Source organism: Orbicella franksi, chromosome 10, assembly GCF_964199315.1.
Source record: "Orbicella franksi chromosome 10, jaOrbFran1.1, whole genome shotgun sequence".
Classification (NCBI taxonomy): domain Eukaryota; kingdom Metazoa; phylum Cnidaria; class Anthozoa; order Scleractinia; family Merulinidae; genus Orbicella; species Orbicella franksi.
Genome location: NC_138154.1, coordinates 15,517,082 through 15,535,976, shown reverse-complemented (window position 1 = coordinate 15,535,976; position 18,895 = coordinate 15,517,082). Strand labels below are relative to the sequence as shown.

At 39.6% G+C, this 18,895-nt stretch overlaps 1 protein-coding gene and 1 pseudogene across 2 annotated transcripts in view; both read right to left on the bottom strand.

Moving 5' to 3' along the window:
* LOC145500321 (uncharacterized) overlaps positions 1–18,895 on the bottom strand; it is a 246,823-nt gene that overhangs the window by 53,028 nt on the left and 174,900 nt on the right. Inside the window, exons 11-13 of the mRNA XM_081479823.1 lie at positions 9,979–12,335; positions 6,321–6,537; positions 3,339–3,531 (exon numbers count right to left, since the gene is read on the bottom strand). Coding sequence (XP_081335949.1) covers positions 3,339–3,531; positions 6,321–6,537; positions 9,979–12,335 — 2,767 coding nt within the window. The remainder of the gene's footprint in view (positions 1–3,338; positions 3,532–6,320; positions 6,538–9,978; positions 12,336–18,895) is intronic.
* Positions 1–18,895, bottom strand: part of LOC145500340 (uncharacterized) — a 140,979-nt pseudogene that overhangs the window by 116,649 nt on the left and 5,435 nt on the right. The window contains exons 2-4 of the transcript XR_014051049.1: positions 18,667–18,760; positions 16,450–16,719; positions 15,330–15,401 (exon numbers count right to left, since the gene is read on the bottom strand). The product of XR_014051049.1 is annotated as an uncharacterized LOC145500340 (transcript). The remainder of the gene's footprint in view (positions 1–15,329; positions 15,402–16,449; positions 16,720–18,666; positions 18,761–18,895) is intronic.

Genomic DNA, 18,895 nt, shown 5'->3' with positions numbered 1-18,895 from the left:
AGAGTGTTGTCATTTATTGTATTAGGACAGTTAGCAGTATGCGTATCTGCTTGGGATCACTGATGATTTTAATTGTATCTTTACTGAGAAGTTTCACTGGAAGTATTGTCATATCGCAGTTATGATTGGAATGTTTGCTATTATTGTTTCGTGACTCTTGTCATCTTGTAATCTTCTATTATCTGGTAATTAGTTTATTCATTACATTATATTTCAGTTTACGTTCGATTATCGTCAATTAAATCACCGTCAATCACAGCTGATTTTCCGTGATCTCTGGCTTTATTCGATTAGTAAAGCATCTCCCACACACGCTAGTCTCATCGCGACAAGTTGTCTAGCAAGTGACAATTCAGCCTTTCAACAGTCGCTGTGAACCTGACGTTACAGTGAAAGTTTCCAAAAACTGTGAGAAAACCTCCGACCAAGGGACAACAAAACAAAACACGGATGACCAACAAAACCCACCCAACACACAAAACACCCACGAACCACAGGACACTACTAAACCTCAAGACACAGAGGAAACATTTGACACCATTGGAGACATACAGCCTTAATATCCAAGAGATCAACCTACTCTCGAAAGGTCCTAAGTTTAAGCCTTTTCCCTGAAGTAAACGAACATACTACTTCCGGTATCAGCATAGCATTCTACCGACTTGCGAACCAAATACGATGGAAACAGTTCAGCGAAACACACCCCCAGAACCTCCAACACACCGACTTCCTTACCTATCCACAATCCAAGCACGCCTACATCCAGATTCCACTGAAGAGCTAGAAAAGAAGTTCCGAAAAATCCATCAAGAACTCCACGCCACGCTCAGAAAACTAGAGCCCAAAAAGAAATGGTCCAAAATCAGCCACACTGACAAAAAAAAAAACGGTTAAACAACTCAAGGAGAAAAGCTTCGTCTGCCTTCCCAGCGAGAAAGGCACCGAATTCTGCATCATCCAAAAGAACAGGTACACACAAGAAGTACTAGACCACCTTAACGATCCCAGCACCCCCCGCATGTCAGCCAAAACTATAGAGAACAAAGTCAACTCAATCTGGAAAAACATCTGCCTACACAACAAGCTCCCTTAGGTTGTCCTAAGGAGTTTCATCTCCACAAACCCCGACTTACCCTAGTTCTATCACCGCGCATCTCATGGTTGCTTTCCAGAACCCTCGAGCCCATGCTCAAGAACATCCCAGCACAGCTCGAAAACAGTCTCGAACTCATTAGATGCATACAGGAAGGAGACCTCAACAACAACAACAACAAGACACTACCATATCTGTGCAGCCTGGATTCTGTATCCTTATGCACGTCCATACCTATCCAAGAGGCCATCAACAACGCTGTCAACAGAATCCACCACACAATACACCATCTCTCCAGACGAGACATCGCTGATCTACTCAATGTGCCTCTTCCCAACATGTATTTCACCTTTGAAGACCGCAAATTCTACCAAGTCGAAGGCCTCCCAATGGGTTCCAGCACATCAGGCATCTTAGCCATACTGTTCATGGATAAACACACACTGCATCATCAGCCCATACAAGAGATGTAGATGACAGCTACCTCCAAACAACCAATGAAGAAAAGACAAAAGGCAGACGAATCCCACCGCGCCATGGTCAACCTACACCCCAGACTGAAATTTGAGATCGAGAAACCCGCCTCCTCACCAGAAGGCTTCTCCCTATCCCTCCTTGACTTCAAAGTTACATTCTAGGAGAACGGCGAAAGCTCCTTTGGGTTCCGCAAAAACACCAGCGAAGAAGTCGCTATCCGTGCACCATCAGTCAACACTACCTAGAAACTCAAAGATTAACTTCATTCGTAATGAACGTAGACATATACAGCAGAGATGCTCCACCCAAACAACATGCAGTAAACACGACCGCTCGTTTGACAACACCCTCCGCCTCAACGGATATCCTGAAAAAGTCATAGAGGAAACTAAACGCCATCACAAAACGTGACCCCCAAACTGCAAACACAGAATGGCTATACTTCAAAATCCCATTCATCGCAGATCGACTAGATTACAAAATCACCAGAATCTTCCGCAAAGAAGGCCTCCCAGTACGCGTCGCTCAAAAATCCTACACGCTAAGACAAGCCCTCTCTCACCACACCCAAAACACATGCACAAGACTAAACTCCCTTATCTCAAACAACAATCTGTGCCTACGAAGCAATACCGTGTACCAAGTCACCTGCACGGGACATAAAAAATTCTACATCGGAAGCACCACACGATTTGTACATGATCGCATTAATGAACACCTGAACAGCAACAACTCGTCAGTAAAAAGAAACACATCGCAACGTGCCAAAAGGCAATGAACAACCAAAACAGCCAAAACATTGATGTCAAAATAATCGAAAACGATCCTGTGAACTTGCGATTGTTTGAGGCGTTCTACATTCGAAAGTGCAAGCCCGAACTTAATTCAGAGACCTTCTATTTTGACCTGCTTTATTTTGAACTACTTTATCACTTGTATTCGTTAGCGATTGTCCATGTTATTGTATATGCCCGAAGTTAATTCCCGTGAACAATGCATCGAACGCAGAAAACTTTTATCTTGAACTGCTTTATTTTGAACTGCGTTATGACTTATACTCATTAGCGATCGTCCACATTATCATATATTTCCATCACCATTTTCACACTCATAGTCCTTACTACATATTCATATCATTCACGTTACCCACACCACTTATATATCGCGCACTGTTGAATATTTTCTTTGTTCCCTAATGATGCCGTAGTACGGCGAAATACGGTAGCTTAAGGTCTCAATTGAATCAATATGTCCATCGAAAAATTTATATATTTATTATTTGTCGACACAAGTTAACTTTGTACTTTGTGCATTGTGTTTAACGTTTCTTATTATTGCCTTTATGCATTATACGGTAGTCTTTTTTTTCACCTAGGATTACTAAAATACATATAAGCATATCATTTCATGGAGTCCACGCCATTCCTAATATGGAAGATGTTACTACGGTAGCTTTAGGCTTTTGACTTTCCCATATAGACTTTCCCATATTTATGTTTTTGTTTTTGTATATATCCTATTATTGTGTAATCTATGTTAGGTAATAGCTTCAGGACTCCTATCGATAGCAGATATACTTTGTAAGCTCCCTGAAGGGACTACCCTGAAATTTTCACCTTTAGATTTTTACTTTTAAATAAAGGTGTCTACCTATCTATCCTAACTTTTTGCGGTATCTTTTACAGGGATCATTTGCGGGCCTGTACAGATTCAATCATGCAGTAACCATTTAAAAAAGAATGGTAAAAGGAATTTGAAAGAAAATAACTTCTCTATTCCGGCGCCCAAGGTAGATTCTATCCAGTTCTCCGGGCGGGCCTCTGAATCAGTCTCCACACTGTTACGAGATATCGCAACCTCCATCTCACTCTCTGACTTGGTCTGTGTACACTCCATATGTCCTCTTGATCCAGTCTCAGTTTCAGTGTTGCCTTCTGATACAGGTTCTAAGCTACTGTCCCCTGTAGATCATATGTTTAGCGAAGACAGGAATAAATTATTTCAATTATTTGCTTGAAAGCAAACTTCGTAGGTCTTTTTAAGTGCTACTATGATCATATTTTTGTCCCTTGAACTTTTAGGTTTATCACATAGAATTCGAAAAAGCGCTCAAAATCGAAAATTGTTCTAAATTTATCATGATGTAAGTGATGTCGAGAAAAAGTCTCGTTCTCGAGATCAAGAAAATACAAACCAACAAAACTTTCATGGCTTCAAAACAAAACTTCAAGACACATTTTGGTGTCTTTTAGAGCAATTTTATTAAAATAGCGTTCTTCTTTAAGTCCATTTAATTTGATTAAACAAAAAGCATGGCTTGAAATGTTTTCGCGATTTATTCGAAATCAAACATACAGAATTTTTTTATTCTTGCATATTCCACTTGCCATACATCGTGATTTCAGAAATTGGTATCAGAATTTCTACAACAGATCTGGTTCGTACAAAATTCACGCGTTGCCGATTTTCAGTTTTTTGGTTTATCGTTTCCATGGAAATATCGATTACCTTAAAAAACATTTTCAACCAAACTTCAATCTTTTTAAAAAAAACTGGTGTAATTTCCACATCGATCACAGTAAGGGAAGGTTGGTAAAACGCCAATTGAAAATGCTAGACATGGTTCAGAAAAAAACTGTATCGAACCACCTTAAGGTGGTAACGGAGCTACCGACGGAAATGAAGGAAATCCTGTCGCATGCAGTTTACAAATATTTTGCCAGAAAGAGACCTGAGGAAATCAATCAAGACGATGTTCCCTTTTACCTGGCGGTAAACAATACTTTAAAGGCAGACTAGCTCGCAAGAAATGGCTGGTTCAAGTCCGGCGCTGTTTGCATTAACAAGCTCAACGGTTTAATGACGACAATGGTTCAGAAGGCAGAAATTGAAAACGACAGGCTTCGAAATCACATCTGCAGAAAGGCAATGATCCAGACGCTAAGTGGACATGGCATTCCACCCACTCAAATTGCACAACTATCTGGTCATAGGAATTTGAAGAGCATAGAAAACTACAGCACTGTTTCAACGAAACAACAGATGCAAATGTCAAAAGTGCTAAGCAGTGCGGTGGCTGGTACCTCAGCTTCGTCCCATCTCAATCAGCCCGTCCGTCGTCCTCCGACTTCCAGAATACCGGTTAGCAGTCCATGACATTGTTCAGTGGAGCTGTTATTCACTTGGGAGGTTTGCTAAGTACTCAAGAAGCTAGAATCGCACTCGGTCATCGCCTCGTGCGACTTTGCCCTTTATTCGTGCTTAGCGACCTCCACCCTTCTCTTACAAGTTTACCATTTCTTGAATACATAATACCAAACTTCAATCCATTTCCACTGACAGGTGTAATTTTGATATCGATCCGATTGAGAAAGACCGTTAACACGCCGATTGAAAAGGCTTGGTCTGGTCCAGAAAAAAAAAATGTATCGAAACACCTTAAGAGCTTCTGCCTGGGAGACCGGGGCAGACTTGGAAATGAAGGTCGGCCGATTTCGCTTAAAATTGGTACACAAAGTTGTTATGTGGACTTATGTAATATGCCAAAGTTTCAGGTTCAACGACCTTCTTTCAGCCGAGTTCTGGATATCAGCCCCTCAGGGGTCCCCAGAGGCAGATTTTTAGTGTCATTTTGGCCACTTTTCAATCTCTCTTTTAGCAACGTACAATTAATTTCAGACAAAACCAAAATCATAATTGTAATGCCCTATCCTTAGGCTTCTATGGGCAAAAGCATTAGCTCACGGGAATTTTTTGTCAGCCTGTGACTGTGATCACAACTTGGTCTTATTTGAAGCATATGGGAAGCAACCGGAAATGGCCTGTTTTTCAGACCGCATATTTTCCATGCCCATGTTTTATATTGTGAGGTCTTAGTATCCCTGCAAAGTTCAGCCCTTAGTTTAGTAATACCAAGAAAAAAATAGTAAGGTTGAGGCTTTTTTACTACGAAACACTTTTAAAGAAATTACCTACTACGCACCTCCTGTCAAACTCTTAATTACTTTTTAAAAGAGATTTTTAGACACAAGCTGCACAATTAACAAACAATCAATGATCCCAAAGTAAATCATTTAAAGGAAATATATATTTTCAAACCATAAACTAGAAATTAATTTTCCTACTGACAGATTTGAAACTAAATTTTATGTACCATTTGTACCCTGTACCCAGGGGACTGGAAGGTGAGGGGAATCTTTATACGTTGATCACAAGAAAAGTAGTCAAAATACAATGAAACAAGTTGCTTACTGAGTGAATAAGTTAGGTGGGAAAAGCTCAGAAAAAAAAACCCTTATTGATGGGTCTCTGCCTTGTTTCCATGGCAGCCTTGCTTTGTCAGGCATAATTACCCTAAGTTTGACTTTTCTCAAAAGTCCACATAACGACTTTGTGTCCCAATTTTAAGCAAAATCGGCCGACCTTCATTTCCAAGTCTGCCCCGGTCTCTCAGGCAGAAGCTCTTAAAACAGATTGAGAGACTTTGCACTTGTCAGCGTCAGTTTTGGCGGGAATTGTGCACGCGCAGTACACTTGACCACTGTGCTAAGACATAACTGACATAAATGTACCCATACTAGCTTAAGCTCTAGGTGTGTGAATTTCTTACAGTTCGTGATGCTCTGCTCCTTTTGTTGATCACATGCCCATTTGCTCCGTTCCAGTCTCTTGCTGGTCCTCTTGTTCAGTCTCTTGTGCAGTTTATGTTAGCCTATTGTTACAGCAACCGATAGAATCTGATTCTACTCACCAGGCCTGTACTCGTCTTCTGATTCACTTGATGTCCCAGTCTCCAGCTCGTCTTCTGATTCAATTGATGTCCCAGTCTCCAGCTCGTCTTCTGATTCACTTGATATCTCAGTCTGCAGCTCGTCTTTTGATCTATACCAACGTTTCCAGTAGCCCTCAGATGTCCAGGAGTCCTCAGATGGCCATTCATGTTCAGGTTTGGGGCTCCCATCAACCTCCTGTCATAAATCACAAAACAATGTTAAACACCATCGTCTCTATCCACACACACTAGCCATTAGTTGCTGACCAAAGCTTTGTGGGCTCAACAAAATCTGTACTCGTTCGCCCTTTTTTAGTTTTTTACATTAGGTGATTTCCAGAGAAAAGTACTCTTCCTTCAACATTGAAAAAGAAAAAGCCTATCAGCTTTTCGGTTGAAACGCTTTCTACAAAGTAAAGAATCCTTAATTTACATGTCCTTAAAAAGTGCTTCAAATTCAAATATTAATTATTGACATTTAGAGGTATGGCGGAGCCACATTGATTACATTAATATTATCATAAAAGTCAGCTAGATCTTCGCATCCCTCACGAACTCTTGAAGACATTTTATTAAGTCCAGACTTCTCTCGGTGCGCCACATAATTATATTGAGTTATAGTTTATCAATCCCTTTCCCTAATTAGTGTTTACTTTAAGCTGCTATAACTACAAGTTATTTTCTAACAACCAATCCAATAGGAAAAGGATGTAGAGTTAATACGGATGTTTGTTTGTCTCAAAAGGTTTTTGCCCCTGTTTAGTCGGAAGGGATTCAGATCAAAGTTAGTTCACGAAAGGCCAGAATAAAACAAGCAAAACCCGGCGTAATATAGATATCCGCGACAGAAGATGCTTTCAGAACGTTTTGCACTGCGAGGAGGATGTCTCTGGTCATCAAACCACACGGGTAAAGCGTACTATAATCGGAGTGGACTGGGAATTGTCTAACAAGATCCAAGCCACTATCTTTGTATTGCCTGCACGCAATAAACTAAGTTGGAATTTATTTATCAGCCTTTTCAATAACTTTTGAATTAGGTGACTGAGATAATCTAAAAGAGGCAGCTGATGAGACCGAGGACGAGGATTTTGTGTCACAGGGGAGGGTTGATGAGAGGGTCTTCAGTTCCACTTCCCGTTCATGAAGCAGCCTGTGTTCTTGAAGTGTGTGAATGTAGTAGATCAACTTGTTTTCCCAAACGGAGTCAATTTAAGAAGATCAAAAATTGATAAGCTATATTTTGTTGTTTCGTTTAGAAAATGGAAAAGGTCAAAAACCTGATTTGACACTTAGAGGAACTGTCCTGAACTTGTCTAAAGTTCTAGATGCATTCAAGAAAGCCAGTCTCCTTCTCAGACCTTTTCAGCGCCAGGCCCACACTTTAAACAGTAGGGGGGGGGGGGAGAGGGGGGGATTAGGATGGTGCTGATCCCTTTAAAACGTCTGCAAAGGAGAATAGAAGCGAGCCGAACTAGATCAAAATGCCCCTCACAACTTGGATGTTGTGCCGTTGGCGAATTTCCCACACGGTGTTCTTCATTTTTTGGAAGAAAGTTGACGAGTCGGTTAAGACATCACTGCCGAAACAGACTTTTACGAATTTGCACTCTGCTATGTCACAGGCCTCAGTAATTGACTCTCGCGTATATCAGAATTTTCTTAGTATAAATCGATTTATTTCAGACACGCTCGTTAAAGACTTTTCTGGCGACAAAATGTTGACGAATCGGAAAAGAAGTCTGAAAAAGGCTTTAAAAATTTGTCATCTCTGTTACGCCACGGGCTCTGATACTTGTGCGTGGTTCAATTCTACCTGTTACCATCTCCCTCGGGAAACACCTGGGACAGGTGCCCTGGGGTGGGGAATTGTTTAAGGTGGTCTTGTCCCGAGGGTAGGGGGCGGAGCAAATCAAAAAGTTGCTTTGTGCGCGTGTTTATCAAACGCAATGGCGACGCACCGCTTGCCGGACGCAGAGAGATTTTTCTGTAGGAAAGCCGATAGCTTGTTTTGGCTTGGTTGTAACAAAATAATCTTTCTAAATTAAAGCCCATATGTGAAGGTAAGTTTATTTAATACAAATATGAAATCAAAAGAGTTATACACTATTACAGATCGAGTACCTGTATATTGAGTAAAATTTTTGTTAGTCCTCTGATCGTATTTAACCTTAAAAGTTTTAAGAAAGTAAGATTTTTTGTAATAGCTTTTTACTTTGAAACATTATAGATGACTAAGTATTATCGTAACTTTTTTGGATGTCAATGTTGCGTGGAATATAAATCAGTTCTTTTTTCAATAAATGGTATATAGTTTACTCAACTTAGTATCCTTCGTTCAGTTAACTCTAGAAAAGCGATGCGTTCTTGACAAAACGTGTGTTTTTGCTATTACACAGAAACCAATATTGCCACCCTTATTGTACATACAGACATAGTTAAAGTAGATCTGAGTCCCGGGGACGGGAAATTATCTCCGCCGGTTTTCGTGCCTGGGGACGGGGAATAAGCCGCTAAGTAATAAAAAAAATGTCTAATCCTACCCCGGGGAATGCACGGGGTAGGATAATAACAGGTGGAATTGAACCTCGCATCGGTTCTTGGTGGATGTTTGAGGGCGCAGTGATGTGGGAAGAAAAAACACTGAAATAGAAAGCAAAGGGTTTCCTTTCCAAAAGAGAAGTTAAAGAAAAGTGTAAGAGATATGATTAACTTACTAAATCTTGTCCATTACATCGTCGAAGCCAAGGCAAGTTGTTCACATTAAACACTATCTACTTAAAACACTGATTCCAAGAGTTGTGTTTCCTGTCCGCCCAGGATTGGCCCTTGGCGGATGTCCGAGTTCTCTTTCAAAGTAAAATAAGCACCAGTAAAATTTTCGACGACTATCAAAACTTAAACGAGCGCTACAACCACATTCGATGAGTGGTTCCTGTTCAAGCCACAGAAGGAAACCATGCGATTGCATGTTACTTGATTTTATTTTTCAAAACTTGAAACAAGGTTCTACGCTTCATTTAAATGGCTTCCTTTGTATCTGTTTTAGTTTTTCAAAGCGTTTTAACGCGTTTAGAACCTAATCACTTGTTGCAATTCCTCTGAATGCCCCACTAACGCCTATTTTTATTTGCACCTAAAGCAAGAAGCAGCTGCCACAAAATAAATGTATTTCTATTGTGGTGTCCGCCATGAAATGTCGTTTCGGGATGAATATAAACCGATAAATGACTTTAACTGTAACTCCCTTAAATGCCATGGAGAATGAAAAATTGCCGAGAAATGCGCAATAGAGTCTCAGAAGACAAGCGTTACCAGTGCTAAGCAGTGTACCTGCAAAACAAACAGGTTTACAGCAGAGCCACAACAAAGTACGCATTGAAACTAAAATAGATATTGCATCCCTATATTACATCAAAAATTAACGCTTTCATTAGAAAAACTAATTTGGACTGATTTATAGCACTTTTCATCCAAAAAAACTTTGCCCTCGTCTTTCAATTTTTAAACTTAACGCTTGTTCGGCAAAACAAGGAGACAAAACATAATTATTGCAATTGCCAAATCAATATCTCGGCCACATCCAGTATTACCGTAAACAGTTGAGACGAATGCTAACAAAAATCACAAAACTTACATGGTGGTTTGAACACAACTCCCTGATCTTGTTCTGACGCACAGCTTCACTCAAATCATTCACTTGTTTCTTTGTCATCTTAACATCATAAAGGACCAGCACCTCCAGGTGAGGAACACAGCTGAGATGTCGCGTGACATCACTTACTCCTTCACAGAGAGGGTTCCTTGACAAGTTGAGAAAACGCAAGTTAGGAGCCTGGTACAGAGATCTGGTGATGACAGTAGCAGGCTTGGCTGTCAAATTGATCTCCGTAAGTACTAAAGAATCGAGTCTGTTTGTAAAGTTAATGCGTGAGACCAGGGTGTCCACCAACACAGGATCAGTAGCACGCAGTCGGTTACCACAAATGTGTACATGTCGTGGAGATGTCACAAAAGATAGAACGTCAATAAGCGTCTCCATTTCTTGCCTCTCTTTAACAGGGACATCAATTTTCCAGACACAGGAGAGACAATGTTGAGTAGCCTGAGTATCAGCAGTGCTGTTCTCAGTCAAACGCAAAGCGCTACTGTCGTCTTGTTCATTTGATTGGTCATCTACTGGCTTCTTCCTCTGAGTAGATTCTGGCGATGACATGAGCTCCCTAAGCATTTCAGTGGGAAATGTGGAAGAGCGTGGCATTATTCGACCAATATAAACGTATGTCTTCCCTTCTTCTTTCTTCAGAAAAATATCATGTACGTTTGGTAATGAATACTTCTTTAGGATATCCGAAGCTTTCTTTTTGCCCGAACAGCTGACAATAACTGCACTGAGGTCTTCTAGTACGCTGATTAGGTCTCGATAGCTTTGCTCTGTATGTAGGCCGCCAGAGAAGAAGATTAACTCTGGCGCCGCAGCAGACCTCAACATGTGCTCATTAGCAACGCTATGCAACTGGTCAGAATTAATAAATAAAACACCACCAACGTAAGCCAAAAATGTAGGATAGAGATCACGCCTCCTGTCGGATGCGCATGAGAAAAAGCTACGAGAGATAAGGGTTAGAAACTGTACTTGATTGTCAGACAAGTCTTGAACACAAGGTGTCTCAGTGAAGTTGTACTCTGTCAGGCGTTCCTTCTTTCCTACGATCCCCAGATGACTTAGAATCGCGCATGCCGCATCTGCTGACAGCTCACAGGCAAATCTAAGAACTTCAATCATCTTGACAATCTTTTCAAAAGAGTCAACTTGGGACAGACAGGTTGTACTTTCTTTTAACAACTCCTCCTTGAGATAGGAAGCAGCAAGGTACTCCTGTACTGATTTATGAATGAAATGAACACGTGGCTCGTGTTTCGAAAATGTTGCAGCATTGAGGACATGAAACAACCCGACTTTGATTAATTTCTCACTCAAAATGTTGTCAGGCAGTTTGCTAAAAGGAAAAGAAAGAACATTTTGCAAAAGTGCGTCAAAGGCAAGCTTGCCTAGTCCACAAAGCTCTACATTGTAGGCGTCTATACCTTCCTCTTGCTTTCCTTTTGCATCTTTTGCGATAGTGTGGAGGATCAAAGTTTCAATGAAATTTTGGCAAATGTGAGCCCGTGATTTTGGCAGTTCCTTAAAGTGGTTTTCCTTCCAGACTGTACAGAGCATCAACAAAAGAAGTGGGATTTCAGCCAAGTCTTTCAAATCTCTTTCACGTAAGTAGGTTACAAACTCTTCAACTCTTTCCTCATCACCCAGGAACTTGCTCGCAAACGCTCTGACTTGATCGTCACTTTTGAAACCGTTTATTTCAAATTGAACGCGGCTGTGGTATCTTAACTCGCCAGCTTTCTCTTTTCGGGTTGTAATAATCACGTGGATATTACCCAGTTGCGTGCCCTCCCAAATGTCACGGACAGGTGATTGTTCTCCAGAACAGAAGTACTCATCATAGCCATCCAAAATGAGTAACACCTTTTCTTGATTACGAAGTATGTATTCATAGAAATCATCAACCACTTCATCACCAGCCAGCAGTTTGGAAGCTCTTAGAAAATCACGGATACCTTTCAACTCACACACATCTCGCAACTTAATCAGCAGCACAACATCAAATTTCTTTAGGATTTCTTTTCTTTGCTGCGACCAGTCGAAAGCAGTCTTTTTGGAAAATGTGGTTTTTCCAATGCCTGGCCGTCCATACACCAGAAGTCGCTTTGGATTAGGATGATGCTTGTTGCCCTTGAATATGTCGGTGTAGTCTTCAAGTTTTTTTTGTGTCACTCCACTGACTTTCCTGTCATCTCTGACCCAGGATAGCGTTGTGTAGAGATCATCAATATGAATGGCAGAACTTTCGTCCCACGGGATGATTTTCACCTTGCTCATGGTGTCATATGTGGACTGCAGCTTTTGTTGGCACTTTTCAAGGTTGAAGGGTTCTGTGAGAACGAGAAACGAATACGGCAGTTAAATCACAGGGAGTATAAATATTCGCTCGAATCTCTATATTTCCCAGCTTCCACGAAACTAAGCAAAGACAAGACGAAGTCGAAAGATTCTTTCACAACTTAAAACATTTTTTTTTTAAATAGTTTCTGGACAGTCGGAGAATTTTAGCGTCGTTTCCAAAGTTTTTTTTCCATATTTTTTCTCAAATAGCTTTTCGCAACATGATCGTTCTGTTACCCTAATCCCAAACGCGTCATCCAGCGTGCTCTCGCTCTCTCCTCCCCCTCCCACACGTTTTTTGACAAGACAAATCTTTACAAACCCCCCCCCCCCGGTTCGCAGTTTTTCTTGCGCGTCCTAAGTCGCCTAATCTCCACACAGAAAGTTTTAGCGAGATTTTGCGATAACAATTAAGAGCAGGGGAAGGATTTTGAAAATATTTGTCATGTCAAAAAACATGTGCGGGAGATGGAGGGGAGCTCAAGCGCGCACTTGAGTAGCTACGGGTAGTTTGTATGGTTAGCAGACAGACTTAGTAAAGGTTATACTGCTTCAAGCGAGGAACCAAAGCACACGGATAAGGGGTTGTTAAGGACACTATATCGTGCTTGTGTACGTACTGTAATGGTCCCTAACCGCACCTTAGAAGGAAAAATGGCAACAACTCCGAGTAAAAAAGGGATGACTGAAGTTTTTGTTCCTGTAGATCGGAGGCGTGATAACTTCCTATGGCATCTCAACCATGGGATTGTTACGGGTTCCTACGGTATATGCTATTAAAGATTTTATTAATAACCCGAATTTTTCAAAACATGTCACAAGAGGGCTAACATTTAAGAACGGAACTGAGGGCAAATTTATAAAGAGGCATAAAACAAGGGTAAAAGAGTTGTCAGAGTTGTTGTTGTAGTGTGCAGGTAGTTTGCATGGTTAGCAGGCAGATGAAGAAAAGGTTATGCTTCTTTAAGGGAAGACACCAAAGCGCACGGATGAAAGGTTGACCCTTAATAACAGATACTCGTTGCTGACGACACTACTTCGAAGTTGTGTACAACAGTAGTCCCAAGTGCGCGTTAGAATGAAAAATCAAGAAAGCTCCAAGTAAAAGGGATGAAGTTTTTGTTCCTGTAGATCGGAGGCGTGTTACCTTCATTTGGCATCTCACGCATGGAATTGTTAAGGGTTGGTAAAATATATGACATCACAGGCTTATAAATAGCCCGAATTTTAACTGCCAACGATGGAATCCGCTTATATTTTACTTATTTTTTTCTCTTTCCAGTTACATGACTTGGCAAATATCGTTGTAGTTTGAAAAAATAGACTGGACCAAAAATGGAAGAGACATGGCAAAGAGCTAATCTGTGGAAGTCATAGAGCCTAAGAAATGATGTTTAGAAATTTTCCATGACAGTGAGAAATGGAGAAGAAATTGCAGAGTTCAGAACAAACGCTAAACTAAACTTTTGTCATGCCATGCAAAAAGAAAAAAAATATGACACTAAAGGTGTCACTAATTGCCAAACCTTATTCAGGGTATCGATAAACAGAATACCACTATTCATCTTTCTCTGGTTTTTGCCTATAAGCTCCTTTTGTTCCCGTAGGTAAAGTTTTCAACGAATAGACAGAGTAGTTTTTTACTACTGGTTTAAAACGGGTCATTTTTGTGCTTGGATTATGAGCGAAAAAAAATCGTACATGTATTGTGGGTATCTCTGGTAAAATGTATCCCATCGTACTTGTTTAGGTTTGACTTGTCAGAAATTTTCCCAGTTCATTAGATAATCATCAAAAACGTCTTCTGACGTGTATGGTAGCCTGTGGGTGCCCTGGCAATTTTTGCATGATTTCTTTATTTTTTGTTGTTTTTCTCAATTGATTTTCTCATTCTGAAAGTAGGTATTTTCCTCTCTTTTATTTGTTATATATATAACCGTAAATCCTCGAATTAGCGCCCGGGGCGCTTATTTCAAATTTAGGAGAAGACCTGGAGCGCTTATTCGAGGGGCGGGGGGCTTATTTAATTTTTCCCAAATCGTGGCCTAACATGATCATTTTTTTGATACATTCTCTGCGCGTAAACAACATAAGCTGTTTATTGAGATAAAAAGCTTAAGTTTCAATCGCGGCACCGTTAGTACTTAACGCGTTCAACGTGTTCACTTAACGTGTTTACAAACTGAAACAATGTACCACTACTACATGACGAAATCCATACATCCTTTGTTGTCTCATTATTCGTCCACAAAATGGGGGGAGGGAAGGGGCGCTTATTCGGGGGGGGGGCGCTTATTTTAAATTTCGGCTGATAGGAGGGGTGCTTATTCGAAGGGGGCGCTTTTCGAGGGGGGGGGGGGGGGCTAATTCGAGGATTTACGGTATTTCAATTTAACCTAAAATAAAAGTATATGGTATAACAAAAACAAACAAAAAGCAGACGAACAGACAAACAAACAAGAATATACCATTTGGCCCTGGAGTGCCATAGCCCACAATACATTTCACGAGCACACCAGCAATTAAGGATGCCATTTTGTACACAAGGGCCATGACATTCCTAGGCCATAAGCTTTGCTTTTGCTATACCGGCAGCAAAAATACCCCTGTGCTTTTTTTAGGCTAAACTGAAAAAAATATATAAAAATGTAATATAATATAACTTTTTTTGACATTAAAGACGAATAAACAACTGAAAAACAACAACAGATAATTAAGAAATTACCCAGAGTACAATCATGATGCCAAAGCTGATGGCGTCTCAAGTGACACAAAATCCATTCTCCCTCAAAGCCAGTTTGATTGATTATTCTTTGAAATAACCAATAATAATATTTACATGGAGAAAGTGTCAGTCAGGACTGAAAATTCCAATTGACTTTCATCGCTAAGCTAAAGTTAAATTCCATCATGAAGAACAGCATCACAGCATGACAGTGGGCTTCAGCGCGCCATACAACTACAATTATTGCTAACAACAGTACCTGCAAACCTGGGTCGTTTAGCATCTGGATGGTTACTTGAACGTGGCAACTCTCTCTTCCCAGCTGGTATGTCTGCAAGGAAAACACATCGTCAAATTTGGCTGTGCTGGTGAAAATGATACACAACAGTGAACTGCACTTTATAGAAATAACACCACATCACCGTAGTGGTTCTTTAATTATGGATAGCTACAGAAAAACATTAGATATTGTATCAGATAAATATTTCTTATTAGTGAAGTTCTCTTTTTTGGAAAGTTTGTTTAATTAATTTAATTAAAACAAACACAATAGAATATGATTTTTTTAAAATCAAATATTCAACTTACAAGAGAGCTCTACCCCAAAACAGTTTTTAGTTTCTCTGTTCTTGTTTTTTGTGGCAATATTGTCAGAATTTTGTCTTCAAATTGTTTGGTTAGCTCAATAGAAGCTCAACCTAAATCATGATGTAATTTATACTACAGTGTATTTTGGGGCTTGAAAATCCAGTACAAAGTCATTCGCAAAGTCTTATTTTATTTATTTTATTTTATTTTATTTTTTTGGTTTACTTATGTTTAATTTCTACCACTTGCCACTCGGTCTACATGCAAAAAAAGGTTAAAAGATTAACCTACAAGCTGTAGGTGAGCAAAGTTTCTTCATGTTTTTGCACTGGATAAGCAGCAAAAACTGACAATTAATTTTGTCTCTAAGCCTCTAGAGTGCATAGCAATCCTGTGTGAGCTTGTTTAGATTTTCACAATTTCACAGGGGGTGCTCCTACAACTCCTAGAGGAAATAACGTTACCTTTAGGGCCCCTCCTTAGCTAAATCTGTACCTATGGGGATGACTTCATAGCAGTAACCAAAACACCTTGATTTGCATCATAATTTTAGGGTTTTCTCAAAAAGACACTTCTTTTAATCTTGATACGTTTGCCACAATACGTTTTTACTTAAATATATGATTTAAAGAATGAAATATGTTCCTTAATTCAGGGCTGTCACTTATTTTTCAAGTAGGCGGGGAAATGAAAAAAGTAGCTGGGGTTGGGGTCTGCCTACTTCACAAATTACTGACTGCCCTGGTTCAAGACATTGTACTGTAAGAAAGTGAATCATGTAGTTTCCTTACAACAAAATTCTTTGGCCAAGTTATTCAACCCAACTCTACTATGACACAAGGCATTGTAGAGGTCATGATAAGGTGTAGCCGAAGTTGTTGTATTTGTCCAGTGAAGTAACATCTCAAGTGGTTTATCTTCTGCATTAGCAGTTATATCATCCAATACATCATCAGGAATGCCAAGGCGAATTCCCAGTCTCTTCCACACTTTACCAATCTGTCCTGCCAAATCATCTAGTTCAAGGTAACTGGGTTTGCCTTTTTTAAAAGCATCTGTATCTGAAAGAGGAGAAGCTTGCAGTTAACCAATGATGCAATTTTACCACATTATAATCCAAGTGATAAAAACATCATCTACACTGTATCCTTCAGTGAGACATGAGACAATAATGCTACTCAATACCATGTGTCAAACAAGCGTCAGGGTTCATAAGATATTACCACGGAATCCACCAGAAGTTTGAGTGACAAGTGGACAGAAACCTAGTGCCGAGATTACTTACATCACATCACAAACTTCTGTGTGACTGTTTTAAATATCTTCTCAAAAAAAATATTTCTAGCAACACCAAACGTTGAAAAGAAATGTTGAACTTTGTATGAAACACTTGAAAGTATTGGTGAAATGAAACTCATGATGAAATTTTACCTGTGTTTGCACAATTTCTCTGAACTTTGAAATTTATTTTCTCTTGTTCCCATGGGAAATTGCTTTTGGTTTTATTTCAGGTAATTGATGATAATTTATCTTTAGCTTTAAGAACATGTAAAACTTTACTGTAAAATACCTAAAATTATTCTGGTACTGATTTTTGTCCACTACAGTAAAAGCTAAACTTGTTCAATTTTCTATCAGATTTCATCTTAATATCTTTGTAAACAAAATTAAATTTCCTGCTTGTTTAATCCTTTTCCCAAGCAACTTTTTTTCCAGAATTGGTGTAAGAAGCGAAAGAAAGTAACTGGCAGATTTCTATATTCTGAATAACACAAGGTCCTTTGCCAGATTAGGACCATGTGGAAAAAGTAGATCTTAGAAAGGGCTATTCATTTTTCCAAGATAATTAGCCGTGAATCTGAAAAACACATTAATGCTGGCATCAGCATTTTTTTGAAAAAGAAGTAAGAGATAATATTCTTCACAGATTTCCTTAGAATTTTCCTTTACATAAAGCCGAGAAGACAGAAAAGCAAACAAATTTAAAAAGACCTTTAAACTACGTGGTAAATAGTAGTTAACATAAAAACAACTTCTGGTATGTTTTTAATAAACCGAATCGTCGCAACAGCGCTTATTTAGTGTCCCTGGCTAACAACTCTCCTCTGGATTGGCCAAAACACAGTCTAAATAGCTTAAATCCCCGCAACCGCGTGTTCAATAGGTTTGCCACTTGACCATTAATTTTCATAACATAAAATGTATGGGTAACCACACGTTTTTAAAAATTAAATGTGTTGTTTATGTTTTTCCTGCCGGCTGAGCTTGCGAAAGAGGCAGGAAATGATGTTCTCTCACACTGAATGGGGAACTGGGTACGAGTCAGGATGTCAGTTTCATGCTCGGTCACGTGATTCAGTTTTTCTTTCCTTGCCAGACAGTGCAACAGTTTTCCCACCCTCCCACCCCTTAGCGAATTCTCATCTAAAGTTTATAGAAGTGTATCAACGTTTGGGTAGTTTTTTCCTTTTGTTGACTCCGATTCTGTTATTGTTGTGATGTTGATAGAAATGTCGATAAAGTGCTGTTGCATTGTCGTGTGGCAGACAAATGGCATTCAGTGTGTGAGAATTATCTTTTCTTCACAAACTTTTTTGGTGCCCATTAATGTACATTACTCCTTGTTACCTCTCCAGTAAGCCAAACAATTGCATCTCTTGCACTTGTCTTGCACAACTTCTGCTATTCTGGTATTCCTGGTTTCAGTACAGGTTCATTAAACTTGATTTGATCACAACAGGAAAATTTTACTTCCAATAGTCACACGCTTGGTAGCGTAGTCCATTACAGATAATTGTGTCAGTTTCAACCCAAACGTGCACCTGGCATGTAATGTCGCCTTATATGATGTGCAGAATGGGTGCATACTGACAATAGCAAGCACTGTCCTTTATTATATATTAATAATTATTATCTAGTGTTAATAAAAGTAATCAAGATGTTCAGCGGACTGTTTTGCACTGGCTTCAAGATGCAATCTATGGTTCAACAAAATACCTAATAACTACCTTGAGTCTTGGATTGGGATTCTTGGTTTGAACTGCTATCCCTGTTATTTTCAGCCGCTGACATAGTAACAAACTGGAGCACTTAGAGATTTCCCTACAAACAAAGTACATACAAACAAAACTCATTGACTACAGAGACAAAAGTTAATAAGTAACAAAGCCACTCAAAGAATTAATTATTCCCTTGGAGCGAATAACAACAATCAGTTTACGTCACTAGGGTCATACA